Here is a 19,379-nt window from a genome sequence, read left to right as displayed (position 1 = left end):
TTTCCTTCTTTCCTTTCCTTCTTTCCTTTCCTTTCCTTTCCTTCTTTCTCTTTCTTTCTTTCTTTCTTTCTTTCTTTCTTTCTTTCTTTCTTTCTTTCTTTCTTTCTTTCTTTCTTTCTTTCTTTCTTTCTTTCCATAATCACCCGATTTGGATTCTTAGTTTCTTAAATCTGTGACATTGCAGTGATGTGTGCTAAATATGAATGAATAAGATGACGTTTAAACTGATGTCTGAAAAACTCAGTCCTACCACAGATGCTTTGAAGGAGCACATTTGGAAATGCTTCTTGATCCAGTTTGAGCATTGGGTTTTAGTTAGTTGCCCAGACTCCACTCATCCACCCTTACAGGGATTATGGGGTCATTAACTGATGATGATGATGATTTAAACACCATCTTTATGAATTAAAGTTTAAAAAGGCAAGTCAAAATATCCCCAAGGAAGGCTATTCTGAATTTAACATTTGAAACATTAAACTGCGAGTCCCAAAGGTGCTTTATTTCCTTTCAAAAGGCAATTGAACTTCGTTTTTCCTTGAAGATATATCTTTTTTTTAAACATAAATTCTGTTTCTTTTAAGACAGTTACTTTAGGATTTGGGGGTTTTTTTTTGTGTTCTTTTAAATTGGAAGAGCATGATCCCAAAAGGAAGGTATTTTTGCAGCGTAATCCTCCTGTTGAATAATATAATCTTACTCCTAAAGGAACGGAAATGGTATAAGGCATCCTGCTTGAGCAGGGGGTTGGACTAGAAGACCTCCAAGGTCCCTTCCAGCTCTATTCTGATTGAAAAGAGAGGTTAGGGTTAAGGTTGGGAGCCTGATTGATTGCAAGGCCATGTTCAACTCATTTTCATTTCAATTCAATTGGAAAGAGCTTAATTATATATTTTTTAATCCCTCAGCGCCATCAAACTTTATTTGGAAGAAATGTCAATCTTTGCATTTTACTATAATTTGAGGATTTCACACACCCCCCCAACATCTGTTCCTACATCTAATCTGCTAATCTAATCAGTAGAATTTCAAAGCCACCGGAAACTCCCGTGTATATTTAATAATAATAATGATGATGATGATGATGATGATGATGATGATGATGTCTATTCTTCCCAAACTGTAGCAAGTCTGTTCTAGCTGTTTCGTGTTGTGTGTGTGTGACAAAATTACCTCAAAATGCCACATTCCTCTTACGGCGTGGCCTCTTTAGTGGTGTACACTTCCTGTGATGAGGCTTGTCCATCCCTTTGGTGAAAACGTTGTCTGATAGGATGCACGCATCCCCATCGTTCCGCTGTATAATGTCATTGTATGAACCATTTTTGTGTAACCTGCGTACAATCCCGTGTTGGTGTGTTGTGTGAAGAAAGTACCTGCCGTTCGAATTCAGCACCTCAAAGCTTCGTAGAGAAAGGCCTCACTAAAAGCAATACCAAATGAGATTTCCTAACGCAATCGCTCAAACGCGGCTCTTTTCCTTCGATCCCTCTTCTCGGTTCCAACGATCCGAGGTAATATTCAGCCAGTTCGGGCCGGTTCTCCCAAACCGGTAGCAGCAAGTGGGCCTGGCCGCGTACCCCGGCTCCCAAACGTCCTAGGTAGCCTTGTTTTTGACACCACCATGTGCATGCATGCTCACATTTGCAAATCTGTGGTAAACTTATGTGAATGCCACCGCTGCCAACGATGCGTTCTAAAGTACAACGGGGACAGAGCACCTTGTATCTATGGCAAGATGTCCAACCTTGGCCACTTCATGAGCTGTGGACTTCAACTCCCAGAATTCCCCAGCTGGAAATGGTTTGGAATTCTGGGAGTTGAAGTCCACAGCTCATAAAGTAGCCAAGTTTAGATATCTCAGGTATATAGGTTCTAGACTTTCACCCGCCATTATTGTGTATCCCCCGAAAATAAGACAGGGTCTTATTTTCTTTTGACCCCCCCCCCCAAGAAATAAGCGCTTGGCCTTATTTTTGGGGAGCTCTTATTTTTGAGGTGCAGGAGGCGGCGAGCGTGGTCACCTCACGGCTGCTGCTGTGTTGCAATATTTTCGGGGAGGGGTTATTTTTAGGGGGGAGGGCTTATTTTTAGCGCATACACTCAAAAGCCCGATTGGGCTTATTATCCGGGGAGGTCTTATTTTCAGGGAAACAGGGTATAAACAAGTTGAAGGGACTAAAGGTTATTTCTAGGCACCACAGATAAGGAAAGGTAAAACTGACCGTTACGTCGGAGTCTTATCTAGTGTCATGCCTCCATCTTGGTTTGAGCAACGTGGCGGAAAAAATTAGTCCCTTTCTCATCTCTTCCTGGAAATGGGAGATATTTTCCAGTATGGAAGATGGATTTTCTAATATTGTCAAGTATGGCATTAGGGAGACAATACTAGAATAACCTTTACATCCTCGTTGGAATTCTGGTTATTATAGAAGCTATAAAGTTTGAACAATAGCCACGTTATGTATTTTACATTGCATATAAAATTGCTAAATGATGGTGGTGGCCTAGAGGTGGCGCTCTCATCCCACAATCAGGAGACTGTGAGTTCGATCCTAGGTAGAGGCAGATATTTCTCTCTCTGGGCACGATGAGAATATCTCTGCTGAACAAAACTCCGTATTGGCGACAGGGAAGGGCAGTCGGCCAGTAAAACACTCTGCTAGCTCCATTCAGTTGCCCAGACTCCACCCCCTGCAAGGGATTATGGGGTCTTTAAAAGATGATGATGATAAAATTGCTAAATGTTGAAGATCTACCATGAGAAAAAAAAAAAAAAAACATGGAATCTCATGAAATAAAGCAAAGCTTATCTGGGTTCCAAAATGTTTGACACTTTTGGCTTTGTTGCAGTAAAAATGAAATGCTTTTCAGTACAAACATTGTATATATACAATATATTGTATACATTGTGTATATACAATACAATAAAATAAAATGAATACCGTTTCAAAACTTGGTAATGAAAGGCCATTGGTGTTTGCATCTGGCAATCCACTTATTTTAGCTCTCTACAAATACAGTACCAGAGACTAATCAAATTGTTAATGCTTAAAAATATGAATTGTTCTTTCGTAGTTTCTCCCAACATGCTTTGGGCCAGGTTGCAATACGGTTGGTTTATCTGGTGTAAAGTCTCTGCTACACCAAGGTGTAAACTCTTGCTGCAAATTTTGATTGCTTCCCAAAGCTACAAGTTTTAGAGGGCATATGAATTGGAAGGGAGAGAGGGACGGAAGGAAAAGGAAAGGAAGGGAAGGAAGGGAAGGAAAGAAAAAATAGGGAAGGGAAGAGAAGAAAGGGAAGGAAAGGAAGAGAAGAGGGAGGGGAAGGAAAAGGAAGGGAAGGGAAAGGGAGGGAAAGAAAGAAAAAATAGGGAAGAGAAGGGAAGGAAAGGAAGAGAAGAGGAAGGGAGGGGAAGGAAAAGGAAGGGAAGGAAAAGAAAGGGATGGAAAGAAAGAAAAAATAGGGAAGGGAAGGAAGGAAAGAAAAGAGGAAGGGAAGAGAAGGAAAAATAGGAAGGGAAGGGAAGGAAGGGAAAGGAAGGAAAGGGAAGGAAGGAAGGAAAGAAAATAGAAAGGAAAGAAAAAATAGAGAAGGGAAGGAAAAATAGGAAGGGAAGGGAAGGGAGGAAAGGAAAAGAAAGGAAAAGGAAAGGAAGGAAAAGAAAGGAAAGGAAGGGAATGGAAAGGAAGGGAAGGGAGGGAAAGGGAAAGGAAAGGAAAAGAGGGGAAAGGGGCTGAATCTCCAAACTTCGCCACTTTTAGGACTTGTGCCTGGCTGGGGGACGTCTGGGAGTTAGAATTCCACAAAGTCTCCACAGTCACACGGTCTGGAGACCCCGTTGTCTAGGTTCCCCTTCAGCTTCCCGTTCCAATGGCAAAGGCTGGCCTTGGGAGAAGACCTGGGCAGGGGTCTCAGCTGAAGGGTGTCCCCATGGTGGAGCCCCTTGCTTGTCCTTGTGTCTTTCGGTCTCACTGATAGTTGAAGTTTGAACATTTTACCTCAAAGGGGCCAGAGGCAGACGCTCTCTCTCTCGCTCGCTCTCTCTCTCCTTGGATAACTCCTAACGCATTGCAATCAGTTCCCTAAAGCAAAAAGTACAGACAGTCCTCGATTTACGACAGTTCAAAAGTTACAACGGCACTGAAGTGACTGACGACCATTTCTCACACTTACCATTGCACTGTCCCCGCCCCAGGCGATTTACATTCAGATGCCTGACAACTGACTTACACTTACAACGGTTGCAGCGTCCCGGGGTCACGGGATTCCCCCTTTTGCGACCTTCCGACGAATGAAGTCGATCGGGGGGGGCGGGGGGGAACCAGATTCACTTAACAATTGGGTTGTCGTTTATCACCTGCAGTGATTCACTTAACAACGGCAAGAAAAGTCGTAAAATGGGGCAAAACTCAACTCAGCCCATTTCTCACTCGGCCACGGTCAATTTTGGGACTCGATTGTGGTTATAAGTCGAGGACTATCTGTCTAAATCCCGAAGAGGATTTAAATCGCCGAGAGAACCTTGGTTTGTTTAATGGCAGGATCTGCTGTGTGATTTCAGTGCCCTTTTAGGAAGTAATCCCCTGCCTTACTCACTCTTGATCACAAAACCTTCCTCCCGTTTTTTTGCACACATCAGTCTCAACGTGACTTCCTTCCATTTTCTAGGGGGAAAATATATATATATTTGTGGCTAGCCTAGAATTCATCTCTTCCGATATTTTTTTATTGTTTACCAAGTGTAAGTTGATTATATTAAGAATTTGTTTGGTGTTAAATAAGGTACCGGCTATATCACAACTTAGGGATAGACACACACACACACACAAAAAGAAACCACTTGATGCTGTACAAAGTGAACAATGTAATATAGCCTAGTTGTGTTTGGGTGAAAATTTCTATATAGCATATGTGAATTGTTTTTCTAAATGACACCAAGCGAAAAAAAATTTCCCCCGGGAAGTAAACATAGCAAACGTAAGCAACTTTTTTTTAAAACACACAATGCTATTTTTTAATTCTAAGGAATTTTTTTTTTTTGTTACTAGGATTTACTACTTTGGGTGATGATGGTGGTGGTGAACTATATATGCTTTCAATCCATTTGTTCTGATGCATAACAATGCACAATAAAAAAAAAAAGTTAACACTGCCTGTCTGGTATGTTTGCCTATGAATTGTGTGTCTTGCGAGTCCTTGTAGGGTGTTAAACTGAACTTTGATTAAGCAAGGAGAAGCAGACCCCCGTGCTTGGAAAATAACACAACTGGGGGACGAGTGGGTGGGCTGGGAGAGGAGGCTAACCACCGCATGTCTGAAAAAATGGGTGGAACAACTTGCCTCCAGAAGTTGTGAATGCTCCAACACTGAAAGTCTTTTGGATAACCCTTTGCCTGAAATGCTCTGGGGTTTCCTGCCTAAGCAGGGAGTTGGACTAGAAGACCTCCAAGGTCTCCTCAAATTCTATTCTACTCTACTCTAATTCCCGCGATGGCGAACCTATAGCACACGTGCCCAAAATAACACAAGGAGCCATATCGCCTGACACATGGCATCGCCCGTTCCTCTTCTGGGTTCGCACAACGATCAGCTGGCCTTTGTGTGCGTGTGCCAGTGCCTGAAACTGGAAGAGCTGGTCTTGTTTTCCAGCGTGAGCATGTGCGCAGGCCATCTGACCATTGCGCATGCATGCATGCCAGTAACGGGAAGACTAGCTAGCTGGCACACATCTGCGTGCTAGAAACCAGAAATTCATTCTGTTCTGTTCCTTCCATATTCCCTTCTCTTTATCCTGTTCTCTTCTTTTGATGTTGTTCTATTCTATTCCTTCCTCTTTTCTATTCTATTCCTTATTCTATTCTATTGTTTTCTTCTTTCCACTCTATTCTATTCCTTATTCTGTTCCCTTCTTTCCATATTCTATTCCTATTCCTATTCTAATTCTACTGATCAGATCTGGTCTTGCACTTGCTTGTCCTTATAATTTTGTGGATCCCTTGGTGAGTACATAGATCAGGGATTTATTTTATTTTCCTGGATATAATTCCTAACGTTACTCTCAAAATCAAGCCTCTTGTGTTCTGCAGAAAATCCATAGAAGATCAAACTGCAAGGCAGAGATGATTGAGATAACAGACTTTGTTAAGTTGGAAGGGACCTTGGAGGACTTCTAGTCCAACCCCCTGCTTAGGCAGGGAACCCTAGACCATTTCAGACAGATGATTATCCAACATTCCCTTAAAAACTTCCAGTGTTGGGGCATTCACAACTTCTGGAGGCAAGTTGTTCCACTGATTAATTGTTCTCACTGTCAGGAAATTTCTCCTTAGCTCCAGTTTGCTTCTCTCCTTCCTGAATATCTCCATAGGCCGGCCACACAGGAGAAAGTCTAAATTTCTGTGGCATCAACCAAAGTTTAAGAGAATGACGCTTAGGGTTGTGTGGGAACCCGGCTTCAGCTTGAAATTTCCCACAAGGAGACCGAAAACAAGGAGAGACGCCTCTTCTTCTAAATGTACAGAACAAGGTTTATCGGTAGATGCTAATTACATTATGTACAGCCGTTTTCCTGAAACTTAAAAAAACAATAAAATAAAATAGCATCATTACACATTCCATCATGCATAGAAAGGTCAAAACGCTACTAAACGCAGGAAGTGATTATTATTATTATTTTCCATACTAAAAACCAACCTGGCACATTTTTGGTCGTCACACATAATTTGTGCCACGGGTTTTTAAAAACGGATCAACATTCATGTCTGTGTACCCAAACGTACTTGACGTCAAACCCCCCAAATTATATTTTCAAAGGTCTTTGCTTCGGGCCAGAAACTTTTCCAAAAGGAGCTCCCAATACGTTGATAAAGTACATACAAAGATTGAAGCGTCTTTTGCAAGCTTGCCGTTGGGGCTTGGATGACAGGGAGGTGCCCCAGTTGTTGTGCATTTTTCACACGGCTACAGATTGCGGTTTCCTTGTGGGAGTAAGTTTCGTGGCTCCAATGTTGCAGGCAAGATACCAACCTCGCCATAAGGTGGCTGGATCACATCTCAAGTCTCGCACGAGTAGTGTGAATGGATGTGTAAACCGCCATCTCTATGCGTTTAGCTTCAGAGCACATGTGCCAAAGGTGCTTTTTTTTTTTCTCAAGAGGCAACTGGACTCTTTCTTGGAAAGAAAGCTTTCTTTCGCTTCTCATTCCAAGGAGCTTCTTCAGCTCCGACTGGATGGTAGGGAATGGAAGGATTGATGCTCCTTGCAGACAGCTGGTCGTTTGCATCCTTTTTAGAGAGTCGTTGAGGCCACATGGAGGTTTGCCTGTGTCCTCAGGGTCACCTGAGTGATGAAAATGGGTGTGGAGCCTTCTTGGAACTGCTGAAAGGACTTGTGTTGTGGACTCCACACCCATTTGCACCACTCAGGTGACTCTGAGGAGGCAGACAAACCTCCAAATGGCCTCAACGACCCTCTAAAAGGATGCAAATGACCAGCTGTCTGCAAGGAATATACATCCTTCCATTCCCCACCATCTAGTCAGAGCTGAAGATGCTTTTTGGATGAGAAGCGAAACGTCTTCAAAAGAAAAACCAGAAAGTCCAGTTGCCTCTTGGGGAAAAAAAATGGGTTTCCTTCCTAGGCAGGGGGTTGGACTAGAAGACCTCCAAGGTCCCTTCCAACTCTGCTATTGTGTTGTATTGTATTGTAAAACACCTTTGGGACAACCATGACCTGGATGGAGGACTGATAATCTCCGCAGACATTTAAAGCACATCTTTCCTGACTTCCTATTTATAGAGGGGGGGGAAAGCCCTTCAAAGCCAATTAGCGCATGATCTGCCCCAGCTTAAGCATTAGCGGGCTGGATCTCAAAACATCTTCCAAGCTGCCCCAGCGCACATTTAATGCCCGGGCATCCCTTCTTTCCTCCTTCTTCAGAGGGGGAACCTAAACAGCTGCCACATTGGTCAGTAGAGTCCTGATTATTCCCCAGGAAGAGAAACTTCCTGCCCTCGGGCTCCGTCTGCCATTTGCAAACACAACCAATTCTAAATACATTCAACGCTCCGGATGGGAGCCGAACAGTTCCTTAAGGTGCTGTTTGGGGTCACCTTAGTACGATTTTAATTTAAAAAATCAAAATCAAATGTATTTTAAGTTATCAGGAATAACTTTTAAGACGCTACCGTGTTTCCGCAAAAATAAGACAGGATCTTAATTTATTTTGATTCTCGAAATAAGCGTTTGGCCTTATTTTCGGGGAGGTCTTATTATTTTTGAGGTGCAGGAGGTGGCGAGCGTGGTCACCTCGTGGCTGCTGCTGTGTTGCAGTATTTTTGGGGAGGGCTTATTTTAGCGCATGCGCTCAAAAGCCCAGTTGGGTTTATTATCTGGGGAGGTCTTATTTTCGGGGAAATGGGGTACTCAAACAAATACATTGGTTTGAGAAGAGCAGGAACCTGGCAGTGAGGAACTAGCATTCCTGACCCATTTTCCAAGAGGAAAACCTCCCTCCAAATGTGCTCCATTACAATTCCCACACTTGTCTGGGAAAGCCTTGAAGTCCACTGTGCTTGGAGGACTAGGGACAAGTCTGAACATCTGGAAAGTTCCTCCGGATATTCCTTCTGGGGTCTCCCGCAAAAATATGAATAATATCACACAAAGGAAAACACAATGGAGATTTAGAACAAAGCCAAACGATAACAAGCGATTTTCGGCTTTGGCCGTTTGATAGCGCAAAGTCGACAGCTGGAAGATGAGATTAAAAACCTTCCAAATCTTTAGCCCACCCGTTTAATTATCTCAAGGGCTGGTATCGAAGCACCGCTCCGGCGCCACGATTCCAAAACCTGCAGCTTTTATGTACACTGTTAGGGGGAAATCTCCCAAAATTTGTCCAGATCTTGTGGTTCAAAGCTAATAGAGTTTGCTAGGAGTAGCTACAAGGTTGTAACACTGAGCCAGAGGTTGGAAGTGATCATCTCAAACCATCTAGAGGGAGAACTAAAATGGGGAATGCTGCAGACACCAAATTCGGAGAAAAAGAAAAGAAAAGAAATAGCAGATAAAAGACTATAAAACTAGAATTCCTCAAATTGAGTCTAGGAGAAACGCAGTCTTCAAACGGGGATGTTTCTGCAAAACCAGATTAAAAATACTTGAAATAGGGCAGTAAAATATATAGGGTGGATTTCTCTCTCCCCACCACCCCACCCCGAAACAGACATGTAAATAACTTATTTAAAGTGTCTCGTTGCAAATGTTCTACAGATCCACTTCAAGAGGCAGTAAAAGCAGCTCTAAGTAGCCGGTTTTAAAGATGTAGGTTAAAATCGGCATGAAAATCAGGGAACTTAAAATGGTGAGTTGTTTGGAGATCTCCGAAGTTGTCGTGAGTGGCTCCGTCCTCCAAGAAGCTGATCCCCCCCCAAAGAAGAGATCAGAAGAAACGGATTCCATATGAAGACTACAGTATTTCCAAATCCACATGGCGTACTTCAGGATTCAGTTTCTGAAATGGAATTAATTGGGTTTACTTGGCTTAAAAAGAAGATGGCACATTATTAGTACTGAGGTTTTCAACACACACGCATACAGGTAGTCCTTGACTTACAACAGTTCACTTAGTGACCAAAAAAAGTGACATGACCGTTTTTCACAATAACGCCCTTCCCAGCATCCCCCTTGTCAGGTGATTAAAATTCAGATGTTTGGCAACCGACTCACATTTATAATGGGTTGCAAGGTCCCGGGATCATGTGATCCCTCTTTTGCGACCTTCTCGCAAGCAAAGTCAAGGGGGAAGCCAGATTCACTTAACAACCGGGTGACTTAACCTATCAGCTGCAGGGATTCACTTAACAACTAAGGCAGAAAAGGTGTTTAAATTTGGGGCAAAAGTCACTTAACAAATGTCTCGCTTAACAGAGAAATTTTGGGCTCAATTGTAGTCATGTCGAGGACTACCTCTGTGTATGTGTGTGTGTGTGTGTGTGTGTGTAGAGAGAGAGAGGAAGGGAGGGAGGGAGAGAATACACACATTCACACACTTTTTATTATTCATCCCTTCATCTTCCTCCAAGGATTTCACAGGAGTGCACATATTTCATGCCCAATTAATGCTACCTCAACTTACAACCACAACCAAGCCCAAAATTTCTGTTGCTAAGCAAGACAATTGTTAAGTGAGTTTTGACCCCTTTTTCGACCCCTTGCCACAGCTGTGTTAAAAGTTAGTAATCCCAGTTGCTAAGTGAGTCTGGCTGGGACAGAAGAGCCACCGCTGCCAGTGAAGCCCCACCCTAGCTCTGGGGATCAAAGGCAGGGAGCGGAGGTGAGTAGATGTGGCAAGAGAACTATTCGTCTCCCTGCCGGATGGGCTTGTTACGTCTGTAGTGAGAGAGTCTCAGCCCTCAGATGGGAGAGTCAACAGCCCCAGGTCTGGAGGTGGCTGAGTCCAGTGCCTGACGCACAGATGCACAAAAGCAGAGGAGAGGAGAACAGTGGAAATCTATGGGCCGGTCCTTGGGACAGAAGAGTGCTAGTGAAGCCCCACCCAAACTCTGGGGATAAAAGGCAGAGATGAGTAGGTGAGGCAAACACTATTCATCTCCCTGCCAGTCAGCCACTGTTAGCCTGCGGTGAGAGAGAAACTTTGCCGGGGCTGCCGGCGCTCCTAATAAAGGAATGTTTGACTTCACTTCAGAGGGTTTGTTGTGTTTGGGGAGCTGGGTCAGAACAGCCATATCCTTTGTGCTGTGTTGCAGGAACTACGCAAGACAATTGTCTTCTGGAGTCAAGGTAAAGCCAACTAGTTCAAAGCTGAACACCAATTAAAGGAAACTGAACACAAATGTTTGCCTTCTTTCTTCTCCCAAAATATGCTTGCTGTCTTCTTAGAGCCCACAGACGTGTTTCCCAGTCCAACGGGACTTATCAAATTTAACATTTTATTCACTTGTACACCTATTTGGCTGCCCGCTGCTACTTACCTTGAGGTCTTTTTCAAGTCGGTCCACTTCTGCTCCCAAAGTGTCAATGATGTTTTCCCCGTGTTTAAGCATAAATGCCTCTAAATCTTCAAGAGTTTTCACCTGCTGGATTTCCTGCCATCAAATTAAAAACATAAAAGGGAGGGAAGGAAGGGAGGAAGAAGGGAGGAAAGGAAGGAAGAAAAAAGAAGGATGGAAGGAAAGTAAGAAAAAGAAAGAAAGAGGGAAGAAAGGAAAGAAAGAAAAGAAAGAAGGAAGGAAAGAAAGAATGGAAGAAACAAAGAAAGGAGGGAAGAAAGAAAAGAAAGAAGGAAGGAAGAAAGGGAAGGAAGAAAGAAAAAAGAAAGGAGGGAGGGAGGGAAGGAAGGGAGGAAGAAGGATGGAAAGGAAGAAAGAAAAAAGAAGGATGGAAGGAAAGTAAGAAAAAGAAAGAGGAAAGAAAGGAAAGAAAGAAGGAAAGAAAGAATAAAAGAAACAAAGAAAGGAGGGAGGGAGGAGGGAAGGAAAGAAAAAAAGAAAGAAAAGAGGGAAGAAAGAAAAGAAAGAAGGAAGGAAAGGAAGGAAAGAAAGGAAGAAAAAAGAAAGAGGGAAGAAAGGGAAGAAAGGAAGGAAAGAAAGAGGGAAGAAAGAATGAGAAACAAAGAAAGGAGGGGGGAGGAAGGAAGGAAGGAAAGAAAAAAGAAAGGGAAGAAAGAAAAGAAAGAAGGAAGGAAAGAAAGAAAAAAGCAAGAGGGAAGAAAGAAGAAAAGAAAGAATGAAAGAATGAAAGAAACAAAGAAAGAAGGAAGGAAGGAAAGGAAGGAAGAAAAAAGAGGGAAGAAAGGAAAGAAGGAAGGGAAGAAAGAGGGAAGAAAGAATTAGAAACAAAGAAAGGAGGGAGGGAGGAAGGAAAGAAAGAAAAAAGAAAGAAAGGAGGGAAGAAAGAAGGAAGGAAAGAATGAAAGAAACAAAGAAAGGAGGGAGGGAGAAAGGAAGGAAGGAAAAATTATCTTCTGACAAAGATCTTTTTCATTTCTTCGCTCTTTAAGTTACGTCCCAGGCTTTCTCTCACCTGACCTTACCAAAGTGATATTAAAAAAAAAACTGATATGATAGTAGGCTACGTACAAATCTGGGGGAGGAGGGGGGCCAAATGCCATTGAGAGGCTTAATCTGCAGAATTAACATTGAAAACCCCAGACATTCCCCCCCCCCCCCTCTGCTGAGTAAAAAGTGCAAAGATGCCTGCAGCTGAATGAGACCAGGTTTTGTCCCAAGCAAGGCGTTGGCTTAACGTACTTGCAGGAGTTGCTCAATGTCTTGTTTTTCCAGGTAGGAGCGAGTGACCACCCGCCCATCGAAGTCCACTTCTGCCTTGAATCTCACTTTGTTCATTCCCATATCTGTAGCTTTGACATCATGGATCGCTCTAAGATAAACAGGAGGAAGCAAAAAGAAAAAAAAAGACAACCAGCCATTAGGAGTTTTTAACCCCCAAAATTAGAAAACATTGGCAGGAGGAGATTTCCCCAGTCTCCCTCAAGTTCCCTTCCGTGAAGCCCTTGATGCTCTCTGAGCTAGGTGGCTTTCTTGCAGACGCTTCGTGACCCAGCTAGGTAACGTCACCCATGCTAGAAAAGAGTGGGATTGGCCAAATAAAAAGGAAACTAAAAGACCAAAATACCTCCTCACCAAGAATCAACACCCAGATGAGCTTAATAACAACATTAATGCTAGACCAACAATCAAGAAGTAAACAATGCTCCAATTAAGGAACTACAACTCAGATATTCAAACAAATAATAAACAATAGCCTAATCAAGGAACCATCCCATAAACACTGACCGGGCAAGCCACCTGTACATAAACAAAGAGCAAATCCTACTCCCTTGTACCACTGATGATGTGAGCTAGTTCCTGATGTGAGTTAGTAACGCCTACAAGAAAACCATCAGCTCAGAGAGCATCAAGGACCCCATCATCTTTCTCCTTCTCTCTGCAAACCCCACTCCCGTCTAGCACTGATGATGTGACCTAGTTGGGTCTTGAAACGTCTGCAAGAAAACCACCCAGCTCAGACAGCACCAAGCATCCCCCGCAGATCAACCCTGCATGAGGAAAGATTTTCTTAGTAATTTCCCTTCCAAATTTTCAACATTCTACTCCAATCTTCTTTTCTGGTCTATTATAGCCAAATTGACCACTGGGGCCACACAGGTCTCCGACGTCCTCTTACCGCACAGCAGGATCAAATTCCAATAACTCGGTCAACTTCTGAAGCTGGTCAGGCTGGATGGATCTGCCCAGCAGGGCTTCTGTGTTAGTGTAGATGAGGAACGCCGACACAACTCCCAACAAAGTGCCCACGCCCAGAGAGCCCAAACTGTCATAGTAGGGGTTACCTAGGAGAAGGGAAAAAAGTCATCCAATGAATGTGTGTGTGTGTGTGTGTGTGTGTGTGTGTTTGTGCTGATAAATAAATAAAGGGAGACTAGTATAGATCTATTTCAAGCTATTTAGCTCTCATCAGCTAGCCATACCCTTACTGGGATTTGAACCTGGGCTGTATTACACATTAGGCAGGAGTCTTAGCCACTAAGCCACAGGTTCTCCTCCTTATCAGCTGAGCCAGGGAAATAGGTATGTATTTGTGTTACAACCCCTGGTATGCCCAAATATGGGAGGGAGCTCACTACTCCCCCTTTCTGTCCTTCGGCTCATTACAGAAAACCATCCAGGCAGAAAACCATATTTTTATTTTTAATGTTGCCTTTTTATATTTGTGTTGTATTTGTGCTGATAAATAAATAATTCAAATCCCAGTAAGGGTATGGCTAGCTGATGAGAGCTAAATAGCTTGAAATAGATCTATACTAGTCTCCCTTTATTTATTATCAGCACAAATACAACACAAATATAAAAAGGCAACATTAAAAATAAAAATATGGTTTTCTATATATCCAGGGTGGGGAAATAACACCAGCTTAAAGAGTGTGCCATTTTAAGGAGGAATGCATTTATTTAATATTTATTAAATCCCTCACATCCTGGACACTAACTGTTTCAATTTCTCCCCTCAAGTTGCTGCTGTAGGGAATTGCACGCCAAAACAGCCAGACAAACAAACACAAGGCCCTCCTACCCATAAAATCACTCTGTTAAACAACAAATTCTCACAACACTGTCTTATGACCTGAGATGTCAAACCACCTTGGTCTGAAGAGGTGTAGGGTTTCCTGCCTAAGCAGGGGGTTGGACTATAAGACCTCCAAGGTCCCTTCCAACTGTGTTATTCTATGCTATTCTATTCTTTATTATTTTATTCTTTATTATTCTATTCTATTCTTTCTATTTCTATTCTATTCCCTATTTCTTTTCTATTCCCTATTTGATTCTAATTCTATTTTATTCTATTCATTCCCTGTTCTATTCTATTCATTCCCTGTTCTATTCCATTATTTCTATTTCTATTCCCTATTTCTTTTCTATTTTCTATTTCTTCTTTTCTTTCCTATTCTATATTCACCTAGTAGGACTGTATTACTTATTATCCTCCTCATCTCTCCTATTACTTATTTCCTTAGATTCTCCCAACTACAGCTTCTTGTTGTATCTCAAGATTTATGTCCATTGCTTTTGTTTAGTGTCCTATTGTGATTTATGCTGATTGCTTGTTTAGTATCCTATGACGATCAGTAACTGTTGTATCTAATAATTTATGGTGATTGTATTTTATGATCATGATCATGATTTATCATTTTGTGGCTTGTATGTACATCTCCGGTACTTCTGCACCGGAGACACATTCTTTGTGTGTGTGTGTGTGTGTGTGTGTCCAATCACACATTTTATATTCTATTTATTCAGCTGTCTGACTAGACTGGATTAAACAAGGGGGGGGAAATCCGCTTTGTGATGCTTGAAATGTGGGTGGATTTATCATGCATATGTAAATTCTGGATTTACTAATTAAAAAGGGTTGTTAATTATTTGGGAGACGATAATCATATTTGTAACTGCTGCAAAGAAGATCAGAAGTAAGTTCTTCTAAATATTTGTCTTTTTCTTTCTCCTGTTTTCTTCTCTCCTGGATTTCCAGTGTTTCTCATCTCCCTTTTGATACCTTTTCCTTTCTTTTAATCTTTTCTTTTTGTTTCTGTAGTTTTTAATCCTGTACAAACTCTTTCTCACTAAATCTATATATTAAAAAAAGGCTGTGTGTATGTATATTCCAACATAACTCTGGGATGCCTCGAGCAATTTCAACCAAACTTGGTACACAGATGACTTACTCTCTGGAGACAAATACTGTGGGAATAAGACACCCCTAAAACCCCTTGGTGTGTGTGTTCTGTTAGGATACAGCCTGTTGTGCCTTAAAAGGGCTTCTACTGTACTGCCGTAAAATGGCTTCTACTGTACAGCGCAGTGGAGCTGCCATGGTAATGGCTTCACAGTACTTCACAAGGGGGCTCCCTCTGGTAAGGGGGAAAATCCAACATTAGAAATTACGTTTGGTCTGGACATTTCCCCCCTATAAATAAATATCTGGGCAACACCGGGTTATCGGCTAGTATAAAACAGAAAGTATAATTGATTCTGCTAACTATAGAAAACACAAGGGCTCACCTGTTAGGGAAGTCAGCCCCATACAGGTAGCAGCTAGCGTCACACCAAGAACTGCTGCCGTGTCTTCTAACAACACAACGTTTGTGCTGGGATCACAAGCCTGAATAACTGAACATTAAAAAGAAATTAGTACACCGATACAATTCCAGAGAGGTGTATACAAATAGATTTTAACTGTCATAATAATCCTTTCCTTCTTTGCGATACAGCTAGTTCTCGACTTACGACCACAATTGAGCCCAACATTTTTGTTGCCAATTGGAACATTTGTGAAGCTGAGTTCTGCCCCCGTTTTACGACCTTTCTTGCCACCGTTGTTAAGTGAATCCCTGCAGCTGATAAATTAGCAACGCAGGCGTTCAGTGAATCGGGGGTCTCCCGTTGACATTGCTCGTCGGAAGGTTGCAAAAGGGGGTGACGTGAGCAACGGTCGTAAGTATGAACCAACTGCCAAGCATATGAATTTTGATCAGAGGCAGGGGGATGCTACAACGGTTGTAACTGCAGGAAATGGCCGTTAGCCGCTTTTTTCAGTGCTGTTGAATATTTGGACAGTTACTAAATAAACCATTGTAACTCGAGGACTACCTGTACCTAAATTATTAAGTTATTATAAAGGCAAAGGTTCCTCTTGCACATATGTGCTACTCGTTCCCAACTCTAGGGGGCGGTGCTCACCTCCCTTTCAAAGCCAAAGAGCCAGCGCTGTCCGAAGACGTCTCTGTGGTCATGTGGCCGGAGGTGCATGGAACGCTGTTCCCTTCCCACCAAAGGTGGTTCCTGCTTTTCTACTTGCATTTTTTAACGTGCTTTCGAACTGCTAGGTTGGCAGAAGCTGGGACAAGTAACGGGAGCTCACTCCGTTACGCGGCGCTAGGGATTCGAACCGCCGAACTGCCGACCTTTCTGATCGACAAGCTCAGCGTCTTAGTCACTGAGCCACTAACCCTCTAAGAGTTATTAAAGCGCATTTTAAAAAGAGAACATGGCTGAGCCAATTCCTGCAGTATTAAAATCTACCTACCGTATTGGTAGAACGTAACTCCTTTGCCTCGAGCGCTCCTTCGGATTTCGTTGATGGCTACCAGAAGAGTAGCTGCAAGAGCATCAGCACAATTATTTCATTAAACAAGATGATGGGAAAAACCGTCTCCCATTCCCACCCATGCTAATTTTTAATTTTGGGATAAAAGAATCTAGAAAAGCTATCACTTAAAAATGAGACGGGAACCGTGAAACAATTTCAATATTGTGTTTCTATCGTAAGCCGCCCAGAGTCGCTGGGATCAGTGAGATGGGAGGCGTAAAAGTTTAACAAATAAAAGAAAAACGAAGAATCCTAAGGATTTTTCTCAGTATCGTTTTCCCTCTGGTGGCACGTAAAAACTTAGGATTTCTCTAAGTGGCCAATTCCATTTTGGCTTCCCGAGTGATTTCCCTCACAGCTTAAACCTGGAGAAAAAAAGGGGGTCAGTTCAGATGATCTCACAAGCCAGAACCAACTGAACATAAAATCTGGGATGGCAAAGCTTTGGGGCCCTGAGAAACACGGAAATTCTTAAGCTTTTATGGACTTCCTTCACGCCTTCAGCCCTTTCTTTCCTAGAAATCCACCTGGGTCCCTAACATCAAGTCCTTCTCTTTCTGGCCAACTGATAATTAACCAGGATCCAATCTGAGTTGGTCACCAGGGACCAGAGATTTAGTCTTTCAAGGATTTCTGCCGGAGCTCATTTTCAGGGAATGGTCTGGTCGCCAGTGGAGCTGGCAGCAGAGTCGGAGAGTGAGGAGGTTGGGGAGGAATACAGGCCAGTCAGGAGGCTGGGGAAGGCTCGGACGAGGGCTCTGTGTCAGAGGCAGAGATGGGGCTGAGGCTGTCTGGCAGTGAGCAGATGCCTACAGAGCTAGACAGCAGTGAGGCAGAGGAACAGCTGGAGCCTGTTCCCAGTGTGCACATGTGCAGAGCTGCCAGAAGAAAAAAACAGCTCAGAAATCAGGGTCGATGTGGGAGTAAAGCCACAGGTGGAAGGTAATTGGCCCCTCCCATAGGACATAAAAGGAGGAATGAAAGGGGAGGGGCTTTTGTAGGAAACAAATCGTTTGTTTGTTAAGATTCGTTTCAGGAGTGTGAAGATCTGTCCGTGAATCTCAGAGACTCTGTGCCAAAGTCTTTCCTTGCACAGCACCTCATTTGGGAAAATATTTCCATGGCAGCTTTCCAAGCTAGATAAGGTCTGTGGTCAGAAATATTCCTTTGAAAGACTGTTTGCCAGGCCTTGGCTGAAGGTGAATGAGAGGAATTCACATTCGTTTAATCAAAAGGGTTTTGTCGGGACGAGGACTCTGCCTCAGGCTTTTTGGGGAAGCCTCGGTCAGAACAGGAACCTCACTTAGCAAAGGGTGGGCTTTGGGCTGTTTTGGGTGTGGTATTTATACGGTGCCTGTTGTGTGTTTGTGTGAGTGTTTTAATTGCTAATTAGGGTGGCGATAGTTGGCAATTAAGTCGATAATCAATCAGCCTGCGGGAAAAGTGATCATGTAAGAGATAACTGGAATATAGTTCAATACTGTGTAATCTTTTTAATATTGGTTTTTTTTTTTAAATTCATAGGTATTACACAACAGTATTCTGATAGGTTAGAATGCTCACATCCGTAAAGGACTTAATTCGTCTAAAATACTATTGTATGCTTGTAAGGTTTGATATATTTTTTTCTGTTAGGTAACGTACCTCCTTCCGACACCAAAGAGCCTGCTAAAATACAGTAAGCCTGAAAGGAACCGACAGGAGAAAGAAAAATAGAAATTAGTTGATAATAATAATAATAATAATAATAATAATAATAATAATAATAATAATAATAATAATAATAATAACAACAACAACAACAACAACAACAACAACAATAAAATAATCCTCCTCTGATGATGCCAAATGCAGACTCTGCAAAGAAGTTGATGAAACTGTTGACCACATACTCAGCTGCTGTAAAAAAATCGTACAGACTGATTATAAATTGCGGCACAATTCAGTAGCACAAATGATCCACTGGAATTTGTGCAAAAATTATAATATTAAAACAACAACAAACTGGTGGGAACATAAGCCTGAAAAAGTCACCGAAAATCAGATGGTCAAGATCCTGTGGGATTTTCGTATACAAACGGACAAAATACTGGCGCATAACACACCAGGCATCACACTGGTTGAGAAAAATAAGGTTACAATCATAGACATCGCAATACCAGGTGATAGCAGGGTCGAGGAGAAGGAACATGAAAAAGTCGCGAAATACCAGGACTTAAAAATTGAAATCCAACGATTATGGCACAAACCAGCAGTGGTAATTCCAGTGGTAATGGCACACTGGGTGCTATTCCAAAAGCACTGGAATTACATTTAAAACAATTAAAACTTGACAAAATCACCACCAGTCAAATGCAAAAAGCTGCACTGCTTGGATCCGCACGTATATTACGAAAATACGTTACGACGTCCTAGGCCCCTGGGTGGGGCCCGACTAGTAATCAATGCCAAATCCAGCGAAACAACTGGCCACTGTGATACAATCGTATAATAATAATAATAATAATAATAATCTGAAATACACCATACCAGTAACTTTCTGTATCTTGAGATGGGATTAAATCCTTTCTAGATATTTTTGCATTGTGGTCAGTAAGCTTCAGTCATCTAAACTTTAGATGTCTTTAGATTTTAAAGAGACACTCTGCTCTCCATCTTAAAATAATAATTATTTCCCCAAATAGTG

At 42.3% G+C, this 19,379-nt stretch overlaps 1 protein-coding gene across 1 annotated transcript in view; it reads right to left on the bottom strand.

Annotated features, from left to right (window-relative positions):
• Positions 1–6,675: 6,675 nt before the first annotated feature.
• The window catches only part of SLC30A9 (solute carrier family 30 member 9), a 39,365-nt gene continuing 26,661 nt past the window's right edge, over positions 6,676–19,379 (bottom strand). The window contains exons 12-18 of the mRNA XM_081959006.1: positions 18,338–18,377; positions 16,631–16,702; positions 15,607–15,714; positions 13,214–13,379; positions 12,277–12,406; positions 10,999–11,112; positions 6,676–9,518 (exon numbers count right to left, since the gene is read on the bottom strand). Coding sequence (XP_081815132.1) covers positions 9,474–9,518; positions 10,999–11,112; positions 12,277–12,406; positions 13,214–13,379; positions 15,607–15,714; positions 16,631–16,702; positions 18,338–18,377 — 675 coding nt within the window. The 3' untranslated portion in view covers positions 6,676–9,473. The remainder of the gene's footprint in view (positions 9,519–10,998; positions 11,113–12,276; positions 12,407–13,213; positions 13,380–15,606; positions 15,715–16,630; positions 16,703–18,337; positions 18,378–19,379) is intronic.

Source organism: Natrix helvetica, assembly GCF_964273705.1.
Source record: "Natrix helvetica genome assembly, chromosome: 7".
Lineage (NCBI taxonomy): Eukaryota > Metazoa > Chordata > Lepidosauria > Squamata > Natricidae > Natrix > Natrix helvetica.
This window is presented reverse-complemented; position numbering and strand designations above follow the sequence as displayed.